This window comes from Phyllostomus discolor, chromosome 2, assembly GCF_004126475.2.
Source record: "Phyllostomus discolor isolate MPI-MPIP mPhyDis1 chromosome 2, mPhyDis1.pri.v3, whole genome shotgun sequence".
Classification (NCBI taxonomy): Eukaryota; Metazoa; Chordata; class Mammalia; order Chiroptera; family Phyllostomidae; genus Phyllostomus; species Phyllostomus discolor.
In genome coordinates, this window is record NC_040904.2 from 120,398,847 (window position 1) to 120,419,365 (window position 20,519).

At 39.2% G+C, this 20,519-nt stretch overlaps 1 protein-coding gene and 1 pseudogene across 2 annotated transcripts in view; one reads left to right on the forward strand and one right to left on the reverse strand.

Moving 5' to 3' along the window:
• The window catches only part of MFSD14B (major facilitator superfamily domain containing 14B), a 134,191-nt gene that overhangs the window by 88,449 nt on the left and 25,223 nt on the right, over positions 1 to 20,519 (forward strand). For both annotated transcript variants that reach the window (XM_028532217.1, XM_036018421.1), the window contains 2 exons: positions 13,249 to 13,467; positions 15,152 to 15,265. In XM_028532217.1, coding sequence (XP_028388018.1) covers positions 13,249 to 13,467; positions 15,152 to 15,265 — 333 coding nt within the window. The remainder of the gene's footprint in view (positions 1 to 13,248; positions 13,468 to 15,151; positions 15,266 to 20,519) is intronic.
• LOC118498953 lies at positions 10,488 to 11,616 on the reverse strand (annotated as a pseudogene).

Sequence of the window (20,519 nt, forward strand, 5' to 3'; positions counted from 1 at the left end):
TAGAGGGATCTGGTAAGAAGACTTCAAAGGAGGCAGCATGTTTCGGATGACTTTAGAGGTTGGGCTACAGAGAGTTTAGAGGTGCCAAAAGCCTCTTTTATCATACTTGTTATGCAGACTGCCTCTACATTTCAGAGCATACCTGTTGAGATACTAATTTCTATCCTATGTTACTAGATATTTGATCCTTGCTTTCAGCAAGAAAAACAAAAGAAAAAAACAAAAAAGTTCACAATGCTGTTGTGGCTGAGCATTAGGGCTTTGAGGAAAGATTTCAGAGACAGTTCTGGAACCAGTGAACTTAGCTCCCCTCACTAGCTCAGTTCTTCATCTGTAAGTAATGCCTGCTCATAGGGGTATTGGGAGAAGTCACTGAGAGAAGTGCCCAGCAAAAGTATAGGGCTGCCTGGATTTGGTCACAGGACTTAGCATCTTAGCTAATATTTTTTGTATGAGATTAACATTTAAACTAGTGAATTTGGGGTAAAGCAGATTGCAGACTCTACTTCATAATGTGAATGTTTCTCATTCAATCAGTCTGAAGAGAACAAAGAGCATGAAGGAAGCTGATATGTGTTAAGCATTACTATATTCCATGAATTTTGCCAAGTGTTTTACTTGTATCATGTAATTTACTTTTAACATGCCAATAATATGAATATTTTTATCATTTTATAGAGAAGGATATTGAGGTTTGGAAAAGTTATGTAATTAGTAAAAGATCCCAGGACTCAAAGTATTAGATCTGAGATTTATTCTCAGTTCTGTCTGACTCCACAAAGTCTAGAGTGAGACACCATAACAGGAAAATAGTCCCAAGAATCTTTACATTTACTTCTGTACATTTCAGGTGTTAAGATGACAAAACTAAAAGAGAAAAAAGAAAGTTTGCAGTTTACCTATCTTAGAAATATAGGAGAATTTATTGCCAATTACAGGATTGTCAACCAAGTGTAGCTGAGGTTCTAAGAAGCTGAAGTTTTGATATCTGTGAGAGAATATATAATATGTGTACTTTTCCTTACTGAAACTCCTCCAATAAGCCAAGAAAGTGGTCATTCTCAGGGCCACAGCAATGAATAGTCATATTAACTAAGTTAATGCTTATTGAGAGATTGCTATGGTGAAGTCATCCTTTAGATTTATTTACCAGAGTCATATTGAGTATTAAGTGAAAGAGGGGTAATTTAGATAAATATACAGGCTAAGCATGTAGGCTGCTTTAAGCTTTAAGAAAGATACAGCATTTAGCATAGAATTTCATGGAGTCATTGATCCCAAAAGCCCATTTATTTATCCAACAAATACTTACTAAGCATCAATGGTTTGAGAGTAGTATATCTGATCAAATAGAATAGTTAGGAAACTACTGCAGCTCTCTACTCCCTTCTGATATTTGAAATTTTGTGTCTTACCTTTTTACTTTTATTTTCATATTCCATGACTGTCTTCCAGAATAGTCACTATTACACAGTTTAATATTAAGCAGAGATTTTTTTCACTAAACTCCTGTTGTTTCTCACTATTGAGATATATATACAGGGTGGGGCAAGAGTAGGTCTACAGTTAAAGTTCTTTACACTTAGAATGCTGTGGAATTACAAAAAACAGTTTCAGCTGAAATTTAGCAGCTGTGGATCTGACTGTACATTTTAGTAGGAAAAATAATTTGAGAGATTGGAAAATGGTTTCTAGTTCCTGTTATCTATTTGAAATTAAGGTAGTTATTTAACAGTTTTATTACTGTTTATTTGTACATTGTGTGGTAGAGTATCTTTACAATTTATATACAAAATGCAGAAAGGATCGAGATAATGGAAAACTTAGGAATAAATGAATGACCCATATTGTGCAGATAATTTGTGCACCTGAGGACGCTGCAACAGTGTTCCCTTAGTACATGAGATGCTGCAGCAATGCTCCCTTAGCTGTTTGCATCAGTACATTGCAACTTATAATGTACTGATGGGATTGCCTTGTTCTCTTGGATAATGTGGGAAAACCTGAAGGACAGGAACTTTGTCTTCTTATTTATCTGGTACATAGTGGGTATTCAATAACTATTGAATCAATGAATTTGTGTTCTCCAGATTGGAATTCTATAATTCTGTATACCCTCTTTGTTTACCAGAAATGATTGTATTTGACTTATGGTTTTTTAGTATACCAATTTCAGATACGTTGTGTTTTTCTAAATTAAGTTGGGATATGATGAAGAAAGGATGTCATTTGCAACCAAGAGTCATAATTTTAATCATAAATAATGATTTCTGTGGTTTCTATAGGAACAGTAGTTTGGGGATTGCCTGAGAGAGTGGGATGTGCTGGGTGGAGGAAGGCAAAGGGGAGAAAATTGGGACAACTGTAATAGCATAATTAATAAAATAAAATAAATAATACGGAGATGAAAATAATAGTAAAAAAAAACAAACAAAAAAAAACAACATTTTTTCCTGGCCCTGGCCGGTGTGGCTCACTTGGTTAGAACATCATACCATATACCAAAGGGTTACAGGTTTGATTCTTGGTCAGGGCACACACCCAAATTTTGGGTTTAATCTCTGGTCAGGGCATCAATGAGAAGGCAATCGATGGATTTCCTTCCAGTTACTCTCTCAACATTGATATGTTTTTCCCTCCTTCCTTCGCTCCTTCTCCCTCTCTCTGTCTCTTTCTCACTCACCCTTTCTCTCTAAAAGCAATGAAAAGTTTTTCTTGGGTAAGGATAAATAATAATAATAAATAATTTTTGTTTTGCTGCCCTAATTGTTTTCTGCCACCTTGTTTTCAAATCACTTATTCAACCCTCTACTTCATCTAACCACCCACCGATACCATCTTCCCTGGGTCAAGCACTTTCATCCTTACACCACCAGTCTGGAGTAGTGTACTAGCCTGGTTCTCCAACCATCTGGCTGAGCTCACAACCTGCAGAAAGGTCTGCTGCAGCTTGGGCACTGTGCTCTCTGTCTTGGGGAACAATTAAGGAGATTTAAGAGAACCCAGTAATAGTCAGTGGCATGGGCATTCAGTGCATTGTGTGGTTGTGGAGCAGTGGGCCGTTTTTTCACTCCCTGCATGCCCTGCTGAGCTCACATTGGCAGGCTGCTCTCAGTGGGACCTTCAGTGCAGTTTTTTTCTTGAGGAGACTTTGGCATAGATTCAGACACTGAGTGATGTGGCTCTGGAGCTGGGGCCATTTTTCCCTCCCTATACACCACTAGTGCTTCTCCCCCAGCAGGAGACCCACTGCCACCCTCCTGCTGAGCTTGAGTCCTACAGAAAAATATGCTGGCTGCACCCGGTTTGCACCTGTGGTGTACTTTTTCTTGGGAAGCTATTGTCAGAGATTAGGACAGGCACTGAATTGTGTGGCTCTAGGGTGGTAGCTATTTACCCTCAACCACCCTCCATGCCACTGTTACCATCCCCCTGTAGGTGACCCACTAACCTTGTCCTTGTGACTCCCTTTGGCCCTACTCTGCTAGTTCATGCCCTGCAGAAAAGGCTGCTAGCTGTACCCAGCCTGGACCTGCAGTGTGCATTTTTGAGGATGCTCTGATCAGAGAGTCAGGCAGAGACTGAGTAGAGTGGCTCTGAAGCAGGGGCAACTTTCAACCCACTCAGTGCCTGACCTGTACTACCCTCAAATAGGAAATCTAGTAGTCCTATTTGCCTGAGCTCGCACCTTGTGGAAGAGCCTGTGGGCTGTGGCCAGCCTGGGCCCACTCTACAGACTTTGTTTGAAAGGCTCTTTCAGAAATACAGGCAGCCTCAACGGGTTGTGGAATAGCTTACAGGTAGAGGCCGATCTCAGGGGGTACCTTGAGGCCTTTTACTAATCCGCCCTTGGACTTGGAGCTGCTGGAAGTTGACCTTTATACAGGGCTTATCCTTTCCCCTACACACCCAGCCCAGTAGAGGCAGCAACAAACTCAAATCACATGATGGCTCCAAACATGTAGCCCAAGGCAGGTTACAAGCAACATGGGACATTGACTTGCACCAGAGTCCCTCCCAAGTGGATCCAGAACCAGCACAACCCAGGGTGGGCTTCAGACCACACCAGAGCACAGCCAACTAACCACACAAAGTGACATATTCAAAGGAAGATCTTGGCAGGCACCAGATCCTCTGGGGCCAATTCTGCTTGGGGCAGGTCTTGCACAGCAGTTCGTACACTGTGGTCAGGGTTTATCCTTATGGTCAGCCAGAGCCTGGGTGTTATCCCACTCACAGATGGGCCAACAGTAGTCAAGACACAACTACAACAGGAGGGCTTATATAACCCCCTCCCCCCCGCCCCCAAGAGGGCTTATATAACCCATTCCTGGAACACTAGCTCAGGTGATAAGGGAGACTGTGCCACTGAGACCCATAAGACACCAACTATATAAGAACACCATACTAACATTGGGAGACACAGCAGATCTACCTAATACACAGAGACAAATATGAAAAGGCAGACAAAATGGGGAAACAGAGAAAACATGTCCCAAATCAAAGAACAGGAGAAATCCCCAGAAAAAGAACTAAATAAAGACAAGGCAAGCACTCTACCAGATACACAGTTCAAAACAACACTTATACAGATGCACAGGAACTTGGGAGGACAATGGATGAGCTCCGTGAGAATGTAAAGAGATGATAGGTATTAAAGGGACATAGAAACCATAAAAAAGAATCTGTCAGAAATTAAGAATACAATACCTGAAATGAAGAACACACTAGAAGGAATAAACTGAAGGGTGGATGAATCCAGAGGATCAAATCAGCCATTTAGAGGAAAAGATAACAGAAAACAGCCAAGCAGAGCGACAAAAAGAAAAAAAGAATTTTTGAAAACGATGGACCTCTGAGGCAGGGGTCCCCAAGCCCTGGGCGGTAGACCGGTACCAGTCTGTGGCCTGTTAGTAACCAGGCCACACAGCAGGAGGTGAGCAGCGGGTAGGCAAGCAAAACTTTGTTCACATTACTGCCTGAGCTCCACCTTATGTATCCCCTCCCCCCGCCTCCAATCCATGGAAAAATTGTCTTCCACAAAACAAGTCCCTGGTGCCAAAAAGTCTGGGGATTGCTGGTCTAAAGGACCTTGTGAACAACATCAAGCATAACAACATCTGGTTCATAGGGGTATCAAGAGAAGAAAGAGCACAAGGGGTTTAAGAAACTATTTAAATAATGGCTAAATACTTCCCTAACCTAGTAAATGAAAAGCACATACCTGTTCAGGAAGCAGAGAGAGTACCAATCAAGATGAACCCAAAAAGGCCCACAACAAAATACATCATAATTAAAATGGTGAAGGTTAAAAAACAGAGCCTTAAGAGCATCAAGAAAAAGAGTTAGTTACTTCCTGTAAGATTATTAGCGGATTTCTCAACAGAAACACTTCAAGCCAGAAGGGGTAGACAGGAAATATTCAAAGTGATGAAAAGGAACTACAATTAAGACTACTTTACCCAGCAAGGCTGTCATTTAAAACTGAAGGTAAATTAAGGGCCAGGGAACAAGAAACTACAATATCCAGAAATCAATTCATATGATAAACCACATAAACAAAATGAGGGGGAAAAATTATATGATCATATCAATAGATGCAGAAAAGAACAACATTCAGAACCTATTTATCCTAAAAACTTTCAGCAACATGAATGTAGAGGGAACATATCTCAACATAATAAAAGCCATGTATGCCAAGTCCACAGCCAACATCATACTCCGTCGTAAAAACTAAACATGTTTCCCTTACAATCAGGAACTAGGGATGTGCATTTTCACCACTATTATTCAGCATAGTACTGGAAGTCATAGCCAGAGCAGTGAGATAAGAGGAAAAACTAAAATACACCCAAATTGGAAAGGAAAAAGTAAAAAAAAAAACTGTCATTATTTGAAGATGCCATGATACTGTATATGGAGAACCCTAGATTCCACCAGAAAACCACTACAACTGATCAATTCAGTAAAATAGCAGGATACAACGTAAATATCCAAAAATCTGTTCCATTTTATACACTAATAGTGAACAGGAAAAGGGAAAAAACTAAGAAAACAGTCAAATTTAAAATTGCATTTTAAAAAAAGTACCTGGAAGAAATTCAACCAAGGAGGTAAAAGACCTGTAAGATACTGAGAAAAGAAATTGAATAAGATACAAATAAATTGCAAAATAAATGGTATATATGGATATCATGGATAGGAAGAATTGACATCATAAAATGTCTATAGTACCCAAAGCAATCAATAGATTCAACAGAATTTCTATCAAAATCCCAATGGCATATTTCATAGAACCTAGAACAAATAATCCAAAAGTGTACATGGAACCACAAAAAAACTCCAAGTAGCCTCAGCAATCTTGGGAAAGTAGAACAAAGTTCGAGCCTTATTACTACCTGATATCAAAGTATACTACGTGAAATCATTTATACTGTTACTGGCATAAAACCAGACACAGATGAACAGAATAGAAGTCCCAGAAATAAACACACATCTCTATGATCCTTTAATATTGGACAAAGAAGGCAAGAATATGCAATGGGGTAGAAACAGTCTATTAAACAATATTGAGAAAATTGGACAGGTATATGCAAAAAAAATAAACAATCACCAATTTACACCATATACAAGAATAAACCCAAAATGGATTAAAGACAAATGTGAGACTCGAAACCGTAAAACTCCTAGATGAAACCATAGGCAGTAGAATCTTGGACATTTCTGTTAGCAGTATTTTTTTCTGATATATCTTCTGGGCAAAGAAAACAAGAAAAAATGAGCGAATGGGACTGCATCAAACTAAAAAGGTTTTGCACAGCAAAGAAAACTGTCAACAAAATGAAGAAACAACCTACTGAATGGGAGAAGATAACTTCCAATGATATATTCAATAAGGGGTAGATCTCCACAATTTTTAAACAACTCACACAACTCAGCACCAAAATATATATGTTGTCTGTCCAGAAGATACCCAGCCATGTAATATGAAAAATAGAGACATTTATTGAGGAAGATACAAGAAATAGTGTGTGTAAGACAATGACCCCTCAGTCTCCTTCAGAGTAGGTGCCTTGGGACCTCACACAGTTCTCCCAATCACCATCAGCTGCTTCATCATATTTTCCTGAATCTCGTTGATGATCTGAAATCTTCACTTTCAAAGGTGATTTTAGTTTGAGGAAAAACCGAAAGTCTCAGGGCGCTGAATCTAAGCTGTAGCGAGGTTAAGTCAACTGAGTGATTTGATGTTTCACAAAAAAAAACCTCTGCATGAGATATGGTGCAAGAGGGGTACATTGTCATGATGAAGCTGCCAATCACCAGTTGCCCATAGCTGTGGCCTTCTGAATCATTCAGAATAGTTTCTGTGGAGGAATGTTCAAGCTTAACACAAAATTGAATGCAGATTTGTTGCTTGCTCTACCTGCTGAGTCATTTTGCAACAGCCACACAGTACAAGGCATCTAATGCTCCCACTGATGACTACAGTGCAGTCATCATTGTTTACCCATGCGCATTCCAGTCCTCTCTCCTTGGCAGTCACATTACATCAATGCTGCACAAACCATTCTCAATATATTGACAATGGCTGGACTTTTTCTGGACAGACTGTGTATAATTTATTTATTTTAAGTATATTTTCTTGATTATGATATCACAGTTTTCCCAATTTCCCCCCTATATTCCCCCTTGGCCCTATGCTCCCCCCCCGCCCCCAGCCCTCAAGCATTTCCTTCCCCCTTAGCTCATGTCCATGGATTGTACATATAAATTCTTTGGATTCTCTGTTTGCCATACCAGTCTTAACCTCTCCCCATCTATTTTACGCCTACCAATTATGCTTATTCCTTGTACCTTTCCCGCCCATTCTTCCTCTCCCTCTCCCCACTGAAATCCCTCCATATGATGTCCATTTCTCTGATTCTGTTCCTGTTCTAGTTGTTGCCTAGGTTACATATTCTTTTTTTCAGGTTCAGTTGTTAATAGTTGTGAGTTTGTTTTCATTTTACTGTTCATAGTTTTTGATCTTCTATTCCTTAGATAAATCCCTTTAACATTTAATATAATAAGAGCTTGGTGATGATGGACCCCTTTAACTTCACCTTATCTGGGAAGCACTTTATCTGGCCTTCCATTCTAAATGATAGCTTTGCTGGATAGAGTCGTCTTGGATGTAGGTCCTTGTCTTTCATGACTTCAAATACTTCTTTCCATCCCCTACTTAACTACAACATTTCTTTTGGGAAATCAGCTGATAGTCTTATGGGAACTCCTTTGTAGGTAGCTCTCCTTTCCTCTTGCCGCTTTTAAGATTCTCTGTTTATCTTTAATCTTAGGTAATGTCATTATGATGTGCTTTATTGTGTTCCTCTTTGGGTCCAATTTCTTTGAGCCTCTCTGGACTCCCTAGACTTCCTGGAAGTCTGTTTCCTTGACCAGGTTGGGGAAGTTTTCCTTCATTATTTGTCCAAATTAATTTTCAACTTCTTCCTCTTGTTCTCCTGGCACCCCTATGATTCTTATGTTAGAACAGTTAAAGTTGTCCCAGAGTTTTCTAACCCTCTCCTCATTGTTTTGAATTCTTGTTTCTTCATTCTGTTCCAGTTGGATATTTATTTCTTCCTTTTGTTCTAAATCAATGATTTGAGTCCCAGTTTCCTTCCCTTCACTGTTGGTTCCCTGAATATTTTGCTTTATTTCACTTTGGGTAAACTTCATTTGTTCCTTCATTTTGGAACTGAGCTAAATCATTTCTGTGAGCATCCTGATTACCAGTGTTTTGAACTCTGCATCAGATAAGTTGGCTATCCCCTTGTCACTTAACTTCTTTTCTGGAGTTTTGCTCTGTTCTTGCATTTGAACCATATTTCTTCATCTTGGCACACCTATTATGTTGTAGGGGGGCAGGACATTAGGTATTCAGCCATCCGAGGCAATCCTCTTTGCCGTATTGTGATGCTCTCTGTGAGAGAGGGGTTAGATAAAGAACCATGTGACTCGCTTGGCTCTAGCCCCACTATTTTTTTTTTTTTTACTTTTTTTATTGTTGTTCAAGTACAGTTGCCTTTATTTTCCACCCCTTCTTCCCCCAACCCAACCATCCCTACTTCTCATCCTTGATCCTACCCGCCTTTAAGAAACTTAAATACCTGTAGTATTTTCTTAATAATTTTTTGTGCCCTTTATAGATGTTCCTGTTAACCCTTGTCCTTTTTCTTGCTAATATCCCCTCCCCTCTGGTCACTGTCAGTTGGTTCTTAATTTCAACGTCTCTGATTATATTTTGCTTGCTTGTTTGTTTTGTTGATTAGGTTACACTTACAGGTGAGACCATATGGTATTTGTCTTTTACCGCCTGGCATATTTCACTTAGCATAATGCTCTCCAGTTCCCTCCATGCTGTTTCAAGGGGCAGGAGCTCCTTCTTTCTGCTGTGTAGTATTCCATCATGTAAATGTGCCATAATTTTTTGATCTATTCATTTATTGGTAGGCATTTAGGTTGCTTCCAGCTCTTACTAGCCCCACTTTCCAACAAACTCAGCCGCTTGACACTGGGAGTTTGTCTCGCCATAGCAACCCCCACAGTAGTTTACAGTTAGCTTGAGTCTTTAGTTTCCCGTTCAGCCAGACCCTCCCCACTTGCGTGGTCTGCAGCCTTGCTGCAGGTTCTCTTCTCCCACCTGGATACCCCTCTCCATCCCTCCTACTGGTCTGGCAAATGTTTCTTTAATTCCTTGATTGTCGGAATTCCGTGCAGTTTGATTTTCTGGCACTTTTGGTTGTTTATTGTTTTTGATTGGTTGTTATCTTCCTTTTGGTTATGCTAAGAAGCAAAGGGTTTTTATCTACACCTCCATTTCGGCTGCAACTCCCCCCAGTTGTAGTATTTTCTTAATAATTTTTTTGTAGTTCTATCATGTCCATTGTCAGTTCTCAGTTGATTTTTTTAAGTCTTCTAATGTTCGATTATAATTATTCTTCTAAGATAATCAACTGCCATATAGGATGACTCTTTCCACAGCAATCTAAAATGCCATTTTTCTTAATATACACTTAGAAAATATATGTCTTTACCAATTTGGAGGAAATGCAAAATCCTGATTGTAGGGTTTCTCAAATTATAATGTTTTTCCCAAACTGGATTCAATAAGAGCATGGAGCCATCATAGTCTCTTACGCTTCTGCTTACATCAATGATCTGTTTTGGGACCAGGCTAGAGGCTGGCATTCCATTCAAAGAGTGTGTTCCTCCTTCTGCTATGGCAGGGAATTGAAAAATGAGAAACCATAGTTGTCATCTGAAGAATTCTTTAACATTTGATTGTGTGGTTAATAGAGACCAAGGTTGTGCCTTGATTTTCTATTTGTGAAAGTCACACTTTAAGTAAAAAATTTCTTGCAGATCATCATATATTATCAGATATGGTAGAATTTTTATCGTGGTATCATGGTATCTTTTCAAAAGAAAAAGAAAAGTTCTTCATAGGAGTTATTTTGTTTGTTGTATATTAAATGTCAATGATCACAGAAACTTCTGGCTTCTCTTCATTCTAGACCTGCATTGCTGAATATTTTATTGCCTTGACTTCAGTTTCCTGAGGGGACTTGGACAATGAGATATTTTTCCCCCACCCATTTGACCATAGTTTGAAATTTCTTTGATAAATACTAAGTACTTTCACTTCCCAAGGTATAAAGAATTCATCAGCTCCAAACTTATAAAGCCAATCATCCAAAAGTGAAAGAGAAGAGACTGTAAGTCATCTCCTTTTGTTTCTACTTTTATGGTTTGGTGGGCCTCCACAGTTCTAGTATCTGTCCCATAACCTAATGTGGCTACTGCACATTGCTCCAATGCTTCTTCCAAAGTATCTCCCCATGCATGTAACAAGATATCCCCTGAATGACCCAAATACTGATACTTTCAGTTGACTGGAGGATACTTGGCCTTGGTCACCTTCTGCTCCTCAAATTGTAGTCTGTATTATCTTCCTCTTCCTGCATCACGATTTCCTTCTCTTTCGTTTCTGACTTTATTTATTTTAGATCCTCTCTCTTTTCATCTTGATGAGTCTGGTTAAATGTTTATCAGTTTTGTCTAGGTTTTTAGATTGTGCTTTGGTGTGGTCTGAAGCTTTCCACCAGGTGGCCTGACTCTGGGGCCTTCTGGGAGGTGCAGGCCAATGTCAACCACTGTCTGCACCCTACCTAGATGTGTTACAAGGAGTTGTGCAGATGGTCACCACTTGTTCTGGTGTTGGAGGTACCTGGAAGAGGTCAAGTTGTGAACTGGGGCCACTCCCACTAGTGCTGGGCCTGGGGTCACTTATCAGGAGGTATAGGGCACATTGAGGCCAGATGCTTCTTGTTGGAGGTTTGTTCACCGTGTTGATTCACCTTGAGGAGAATTTAGGAGAGTCTACAGCATGAGCCAAATTAGCCATTTGTATGTAAACACTGACGTGGCTTTAGTGAGCCTGCAAGTTGGGTGGGACAGAGTATCGGGGAATCACCGGGGCTGAGTTAACAGTGTTAGCCAGGGTAATGGAGACTCAGATATGGTGTTCACCTGTACCTCGACCAGCACGGCTAGATCGGTCAGGTCCTGAGGGAAGGCAATGGGGGATTGAGAAGTAAAAGGCAGAGTCAAAGTGGGGTCAGGTGGAGTCCCTTCTCTGGGATGCGGAGGAGGGAATTGTTTATTGGTGAAGTCAGGCTGTATATAATGAGTAAGCTTTGAAGCAGAGCGTGAGAAAGACAAACCACAAGGCTAGGTACATTGTATTTTTTAAGAACATTTGCTGCTCCTTCTTGGTACAGTGATATAGCAAGCAGCCAAGTCATTCTTTTCTTACAACAATCTATCAGGCAGTCTTCCGTGGCCTAGGGCACCTGTGCTGAACCTGAGGCCTGCTTCCAACTCCTGTGGCATGCATTATCCTGCTTGGCTCTCCACAACCTGCACCTAAATGGGGAGGGCTCAGGAAAGGAAAAATGGCCTTTACCAGCATTTCTGTCTTGGAGAAAGCTGCCCCTCTAGCATTCACTCCAGTGCCAGACAATTTAGTTTTTCCCTGTATGTTTCAAGCTGCTGCTTCAGTGCTGGAGCTCAGAGTGAGTTAGTCTGTCAGTGAGTAAGTTCATGCACTAGCCTTTGAAGAGGAACTCCTGGGACTTCAGAAGCTATCTATCTCACTCATCCATAATCCCTGCTGGTTTTCACAGACAGAAGTTATGGGTACTAATCTTCCCTGCGCTGGTATCCTGAGCTGGGGGCCTGGTTTTGGACTGGGACCCCTTGCTCCTCTGAGGGAAACCTCTGCTGCTGAGATATTCCTCCTGATTTTAACAACCACATGTGGGTACGGGACCAGCCCATCCTGTGTATGTGCCCCTCCCACCAGTCTCCATGTGGCTTCTTCTTTGTATCCTTAGGTATTGGACTTCTGTGTAGTCTTCAGGAGGCTCTCAATAATGACTTTTTTTTTGTAATTTATTTGTAATTTTTATGTGGTCATGGGAGGAAGTACAACACTTTCCTACTCTGCCATCTTGACCAAAAGCTCAAACAGTGCATATTTTTGGGAAATGATAATCAAGGACAATCTCTGGGTAATTTGCAGATTCTTATCATAAGCCCTGCAGGCATTTTTTACACCTTTCTCCCTACATCCCCATTTCTCAATTAAAGAAGACTAAAGCATGCATGTTTTGTTTTTTTATGGGGGAGGTTTTCACAATATTTTTTTAAAAGATTTTATTTATCCATTTTTAGAGAGGGAAGGGAGAGAGAGAGAGAGAGAGAGAGAGAAAGAGAGAGAGGGAGAGAGAGAGAGGGAGAGAAACATCAATGTGCGGTTGCTGGGGGTTATGGCCTGCAACCCAGGAATGTACCCTGGCCGGGAATCGAACCTTTAACACTTTGGTTCGCAGCCTGCACTCAATCCACTGAGCTATGCCAGCCAGGCACAATTTTTATTTTTAATAACATTATTATATTTTACTCTTGTAGCTTTCCAGGATATCTCCAATTAGTTAATAGTGGTGAAAAAAATTCTTAAAACAAAATTAATTTTTTTTCTTTCTTAAAATTTTTGTACAATGCATTTCTTTGTCTTGTTTAAAACCAATGGAAGGATGACTGAAGGTATGCACCTGTGGGACCCTGGGTGAGAACAGGAACATACATATGTATGTACCTGCTGCATAGGGGACCCTGGGTGAGAGTGTGCTTTTTCCACAGGTCTCAGCCACCTTTGCAGCCAGTCTCGTCAGCAGTCCAGCCATTGGAGCATACCTCTCTGCCAGCTATGGAGACAGTCTCGTTGTACTGGTGGCCACAGTGGTGGCTCTTGTGGACATTTGCTTCATCTTATTGGCTGTTCCAGAATCTTTCCCGGAGAAAATGAGACCACTGTCCTGGGGAGTTCAGATTACTTGGAAACAAGCAGACCCTTTTGCGGTAAATAAAATTATGGAAACACTTTTTTTTTAAAGATTTTATTTATTTATTTTTAGAGAGGGAAGGGAAGGAGGAAGAGAGAGAGAGAGAAACATCAATGTGCCGTTGCTGGGGGCCGTAGCCTGCAACCCAGGCGTGTGCCCTGACTGGGAATTGAACCTGCGACACTTTGGTTCACAGCCCGCGCTCAATCCACTGAGCTACACCAGCCAGGGCTGGAAACACTTTTCTAAGTATCTTTCTAAGTCATGCAAATAAAAGAACATTTGTACAACCTCAAGCATCCCAGCAGTTGTTAATCCATTTCTGTCTCCAGTAAAAGTATGAAAAAAAAATAATTACAAGGAAGGGATTGAGGTAGACTGTGCACCAGGGAATATATAGAATTGATATTCCTTAAGCTAAGCATGTGGTTATCACAATGGAAGAGAGAAAAACTGTCTATTTAATTTGTCCCTGAGGAGGGAAAGAAGGTTTTTGTTTTGTCTGGGGGTTTTGTTTGTTTGTTTGTTTGTTGCATGGTGGTTTTTACTGCCTTTTAAACAAAATGTGTGAAGGTGGCCATTTGAAGTAGTTTTTATTCACTGAAACTTCAAAAAGGATAAAAGTATTTGGTCTGACTAAAGTCCTTATTTTCTAAGTTGTCAAAATACATCCACTTAGAACAAAGGCTTTGAACTTGTTTTACAGATTGAATGGATTTTTTGTTTTTGTTTTCTAGAATGTTTTTTATTTTTTTGGCATGGGAGAACCTTATTAACATCTCAAAAAAGTACTTAGAAGAATTTTATCTCTCCCCTCTTGGTTGAAATTGTTCTTGAAGAAAATATGTTCAGAAAAAAATTAACCAGAGATTTGATTTTTGCTTGTTATCTCCCAAGTTTACCTTTTAGGAAAAATACATGTGATGAGAAAACTAACTCATTAGAAATTCTTTTCAAAAACACCCCCTTAGGGACCCTGCCGATTCTATTTGTTCCCCATCTGTTTTGCCACATGAAGAAAGAAGGAAACCAAGCATACACCCACAGCTGGTCAGACCTCCCACCTAATTTGTCAGCTAGCTTATAGACAAATTGAATACTAACATGTTGAATAGAGTGAATTTATGTGTAATGAAACCCCTATCTGTTTATAGCTTTAAAGAAGTTGTATTATGAATGAAAAAGAGATGTGATTTTCTTAAATGATTCTGGAGCAGTGTGTTTTCAGGGTCTGTTTATAGGATGTTCAGGGTCTGTTTCAGGATGTGAACCAGTATTGTTAAATAAAAATGAACAAGTGTGTGTATGTGCATGCACGTAAGCTATAATATTTGAAATACATACTGCAGAAATTAGGAATTGTAATCTCCACAGAGAGATGGTGATATATTTAACGTTAAACTTTTCTTCCTTTTATAATCCATTCAACTTTCATTATCTACCTTAACAATAAAGCCATTATCACAGAATATCAGTGACATTAGTTTCTATTTGCTCTCTTTTTAATTTTTCCGTTACAGTTGACATACAATATTTTATTAGTTTCAGGTGTACCTCCCTGTGATTAGACATAATATAACTTACTAAGTGATCATCCTGATAAGTTTTGTACCCATGTGACACCATGAATGGTATTAGAATATTACTGACTATATTTACTATGCTGTTTGCTTTTTATGTCTCTTTCTGCTTTTTCCTAGTCACTGAAGAAAGTTGGAAAAGATTCTACCGTCTTACTAATCTGCATTACCGTGTTTCTTTCTTACCTTCCTGAAGCTGGACAGTATTCAAGTTTTTTTCTCTATCTCAGGCAGGTGGGTAGTGGGTGTCTAGTAGCTTTTGAACATAAGGAAAATTAAGATTGGCTTCTGTCTAAAGGTATTTGGGGAAAATTCTTGCTTCCAGATATAAATGTAGGTGCTGACATATAATTAGTAGGCAGGAAACCTTGAACGCAATGATGTTTTAAAATATAGTAAAATGTTTACTGTGTAAAAAAGTTCCTTGAAAATTATACATAAAGAAAATTAGCAGGAACAATTTGTCACAATGTTGTAAATCTTTATATTTTTAATATATGTTTATTTATTCTTAGAGGAGAAAGGAGGGAGAAAGAGAGGCTGATAAACATTGATGTGTGAGAAAAACACTGATCGGTTGCCTCCTACACATGCCTCAGCTGAGGACCTGGCCCACCACCCAGGCACATGCCCAGACCAGAACTTGAACCAGCAACTTTTCGTTTTGTGTGAGGACACAAAACCAACTGAGCTACACCCATAAGGGTTAATGTTTTGAATCTTTGATAGTATCCATTAAACTTTACAGAGAGGGAAAGTTTACATCAAAGTACCCTGCCAGCTTGCTGAGCCATCCTCAGTAGGCCACAGCTCGGTGTTGCTATGGATTCCAAGGTGGCTCACAAACAATAATCAAATTAATCTTTTGTCTCCTCTGATTTTTTGTTGTTTAAAAACTTATACTTTACTTTGTCCCCTCAAAAAGAAACTGACTTAACGACATTTTTTTAAGTTCTTTTTTCCAGCTTTTCTTTCAGGTTTCTGAGATTGCTGGGACCTGAGTCGCTTTCCATTGTAGTCCAGCCTTGCTCTTTTACTGATTTCACTGGAACTTCTGTTGGTTTACTCCACTTGTCAGAGGAGTCCTCCTTAGATAAATTCCTCTATTTTGGATATATTTTTATTTTTATATATTTTTTAAATATTTTATCTATTTATTTCATAGAGAGCAGAAGTGAGGGAGAAAAGAGGGAGAGAAACATCAATGTGTGGTTGCCTCTCACATGCCCCTGAATGGGTACCCAGGCATCTGCCCTGACTGGGAATGGAACCGTTGACCCTTTGGTTCACAGGCTGGCATTCAGTCCACTGAGCCCCACCAGCCAGGTCTCTCTATTTTGAAGATAGTTTATTTATTTATTTACTTATTTATTTAAATATATTTTATTGATTATGCTATTACAGTTGTCCCATTTCCCCCCCCTTTACTCCCCTCCACCCTGCACACCCTTTCCCACCCACATTAGTTCATGTCCATGTGTCATACTTATAAGTTCTTTAGCTTCTACATTTCCCATACTATTCTTACCCTCCCCATTTTATTTTCTACTTCCCACCTATGCTACTTATTCTGTGTACTTTTTCCCCCTCTCTACTCCTCCCACTCCCCTGTTGTTAACCCTCCATTTCTGTGGTTCTATTCCTATTCTAGTTGTTTGCTTTTTGCTTCTGTTTTAGGTGTGGTTGTTAATAATTGTGAGTTTGCTGTCATTTTACTGTACATGTTTTTTATCTTCTTTTTCTTAGATAAGTCCCTTTAACATTTCCTACAATAAGGGCTTGGTGATGATGAACTCCTCTAACCTGACCTTATCTGAGAATCATTTTATCTACCTTTCCATTCTAAATGAAAGCTTTGCTGGATAGAGCAATCTTGGATGTAGATCCTTGCCTTTCATGACTTGGAATACTTCTTTCCAGCTCCTTCTTAACTGTAAGATCTCTTTTGAGAAACCAGCCGACAGTCTGATGGGAACTCCTTTGTGGGTAACTGCCTCCTTATCTCTTGCTGCTTCTAAGATTGTCTCCTTAATTGTAATTTTGGCTAATGTAATTATGATGTGCTTTGGTGTATTCCTCCTGGGCCCTTCTTCTTTGGGACTCTCTGAGCTTCCTGAACTTCCTGGAAGTCTATTTCCTTTGCCAGATTGGGGAAGTTCTCCTGTATTATTGTTCAAATAAATTTTCCACTTGTTGTTCCTCCTCTTCTCCTTCTGGTACCCCTACAATTCGGCTGTTGGAACATTTAAAGATGTCCTGGAGGTTCCTAAGCCTCTCCTCATTTTTTTTGAATTCTTGTTCCTTCATTCTGTTCTGATTAGATGTTTCTTTCTTCCTTCTGGTCCGCTCCATTGATTGGAGTCCCGGTTTCCTTCCCATCACTATTGGTTCCCTGTACATTTTCCTTTATTTCACTTAGCATAGTCTTCATTTTTTCATCTAGTTTGTGACCAAATTCAAGCAGTTCTGTGAGCATCCTGATAACCAGTGTTTTGAACTGTGCATCTGATAGGCTGACTATCTCTTCATCGCTTAATTGTAATTTTTCTGTTCTTTCATTTGGGCCATTTTTTTTTTTTTGTCTTGACATGCCTGTTATGTAGTGAGGGGCGGAGCCTTAGGTGTTCACCCAGGCAGGTTAACCCAGTCACTGGGTTGTGACGTTGTATGTGGGGGAGGGGTCCGAGAGGGAACAATGGTGCTAGCTCCACTCTCTGCCAGATTTTAGTCCCTTCAGCCACTTCCTCCAAGCAAACAGGGCCCTTGTACTGATTCCCATTTGAATGGGCTTGTGCCCATTCTAGGATCCTGTGGGTCTTCCCAACAACCTCTCCTGTGAGTCTGGGAGTCTCTCCTGGCACCTCAACCCCCACAGGTGTTTTCAGTCGGTGTTTTGAGGGTTTATTTCCCGACACTGGAGCCCTGTGTTGTGTGGTCTGTCTTGCTTCCCAGTTTCACCTGGTCGATCGGTCTAGATGAATGTGTCTATTTTAACTCCTTGGTTGTCAGACTTCTGTACAGTTCAATTTTCTGTTAGTACTGCTTGTTTTTTTGTTTCTATATTTTTATCGTCTTTATTTGGGTTGTGCAAGGAGGCACAGTGTGTCTACCGACGCCTCCATCTTGGTTGGAAGTTGAAGAGGCTTCTTTACTCCATTGTATGCGTTTGCCCCTTTGTCAAAAATTAATTGACCATAGACACATGGGTTTATTTCTGGGCCCTCTATTCTCTTCCATTGATCTATATGTCTGTTCTTATGCCACTAACATACTGTTTTGATTATAGTGGCCTTTGTAGTATAGTTTGATACCAAGTATTGTGATCCCTACTATGTTGTTCTTCATTCCTAAGATTGCTGAGGCTAATCAGGGTCTTTTTGAGTTCCTTATAAATTTTTGAAATATTTATTCTTGATCTGTGTGATATGGCATTAGTATTTTAATAGGTATTAGATTGAATCTATAGATAACTTTGGGTAGTATGGACATTTTAATGATGTCGATTCTTCTAATCCATGAATATAAAGTATACATCCTTTCATTTGTATCTTCATCAATTTCTTTCTTCAGTGTTCTGTAGTTTCTGAATAACGTCCTTTAACTCCTTAGTTAAGTTTATTCCTAGGTACTTTATTATTTTTGTTGTTGTGTACTATTATTGTATGTTGCTAATGAAATTTTTTCCTAGTTTCTCTTTCCGATATTTCATTGTTGTACAAAAATGCCTTTGATTTCTGAGTATTGATGTTGTATTCTGCTATTTTGTCAAATTCACTTATTAGGTCAAGTAGTGTTTTTATTGGAGACTATAGGGATTTCTATGTAAACTATGATATAATCTGCAAACAGTGACAGTTTTACTTCCTCTTTTCTAATTTGAATGCCTTTTATTTCTTTTTCTTGTGTAAACACTGTAGCTAGAACTTCTAGTACTATGTTGAGTAAGAATGGTGAGAGCGGACGACCTTGTCTTGTTCCTTATCTTTGGGGGGATACTTTTAGTTTTTGTCCCTTGAGTCTGATGTTGGCTGTAGGTTTCTCATATATTGTCTTCATTAGGTTGAGGTATGCTCCGCCTATTCCCACTTTCCTGTGTGTTTTATCATAAATGGGTGCTTGATTTTTATCAAATGCTTTTTCAGGTTCTGTTGATATGATCATATGATTTTTGTCCTTCATTTTGTTTACGTGGTATAAAACTTGTACTGATTTATGAATATTGTACCATCCTACTATCCTTGGGATGAATCCCACTTGATCATGGTTTGTGATCTTTTTAACGTAGTTCTGAGTCCAGATTGCCAGTATTTTGTTGAGGAATTTGGTATGTATGTTCATGAGAGATATTAGCCTGTAGTTTTCTTTTATTTTGTGTCTAACCTTGTTTTGTAATTAGGATGATACCCCCTCATAAAAACAGTTTGGGAGTCTTCCTTCTTCCTGAATTTTTTGGAATAGTTTGAGGAGGGTAGGAGTTAATTCTTTAAATATTCGTTGAAATTCACCTGTGAAGCCATCTGGTGCATAGTTTGTGTGCCGTGAGTTTTTAAAAACTGCTTCAGTTTCACTTGTTATCAGTCAATGCAGGCTTTCTGCTTCTTCTGGATTCAGTTTGGAAGATTATATGTTTCTAGAAATTTGTCCATTATGCCCAGGTTGCCCAATTTCTTGTCATAAAGTTGTTTGTAGGAATTTCTTACAATCATTTGTATTTTTGTGGTATCAGTTGTAACTTCTCTTTCATTTCTGATTTTATTTATTTGGGTCCTCCTTTTTTCTTGATGAATCTGATTAAAAGGTTTGTTGATTTTGTTTATCTTTCAAAGAACCAGCTCCTGTATTTATTGATCTTTAAAATTGATCTTTTAGTTTCTATGTCATTTTGTTCTGTGCCCTGATCTTGGTTATTTCCTTCCTTCTCTTCTCTCTGGATGTTGTTGTTGATCCTCCAGTTCTTTTAGATGTAAGGTTAGGTTGTTTGTGTTTTGTCTAGCTTCCTGAGGCCTATATTGCTGTGTCCCACAAGTTTTGGGTTGTTGTGTGTTCATTTTAATTTGTTTCCAGGCATTTTTTTATTTCTTCCTTGATGTCATTGTTGACCCCTTCTTTATTTAATAACATATTATTCAGTCTCCATATATTTGAGTGTATTTGAGTTTTTTCTTCATTTAGAATGTTATATTGTAACATTCTGCCCTTTGGCAGACTACCAGGGAGTTTGTTTCTTTGATAGAACCCATTAATCCACAATGGATATTAATCCATTGTGATCTGAGCATGTATGTTAGATGATTTCAATTTTCTTGAATTTGTTGATGCTTGTTTTGTGTCCTACTCTTTGGTCTATTTTTGAAAATGTTCCACATACATTTGAAAAGAATGTATATTTTGCTTCTTTGCAGTGAAAGGTTCTGTACATATCAATTAAGTCCATTTGATCTAGAGTATGGTTCAGTGCCACAATATCTTTGCTGATTCTTTGTTTGGA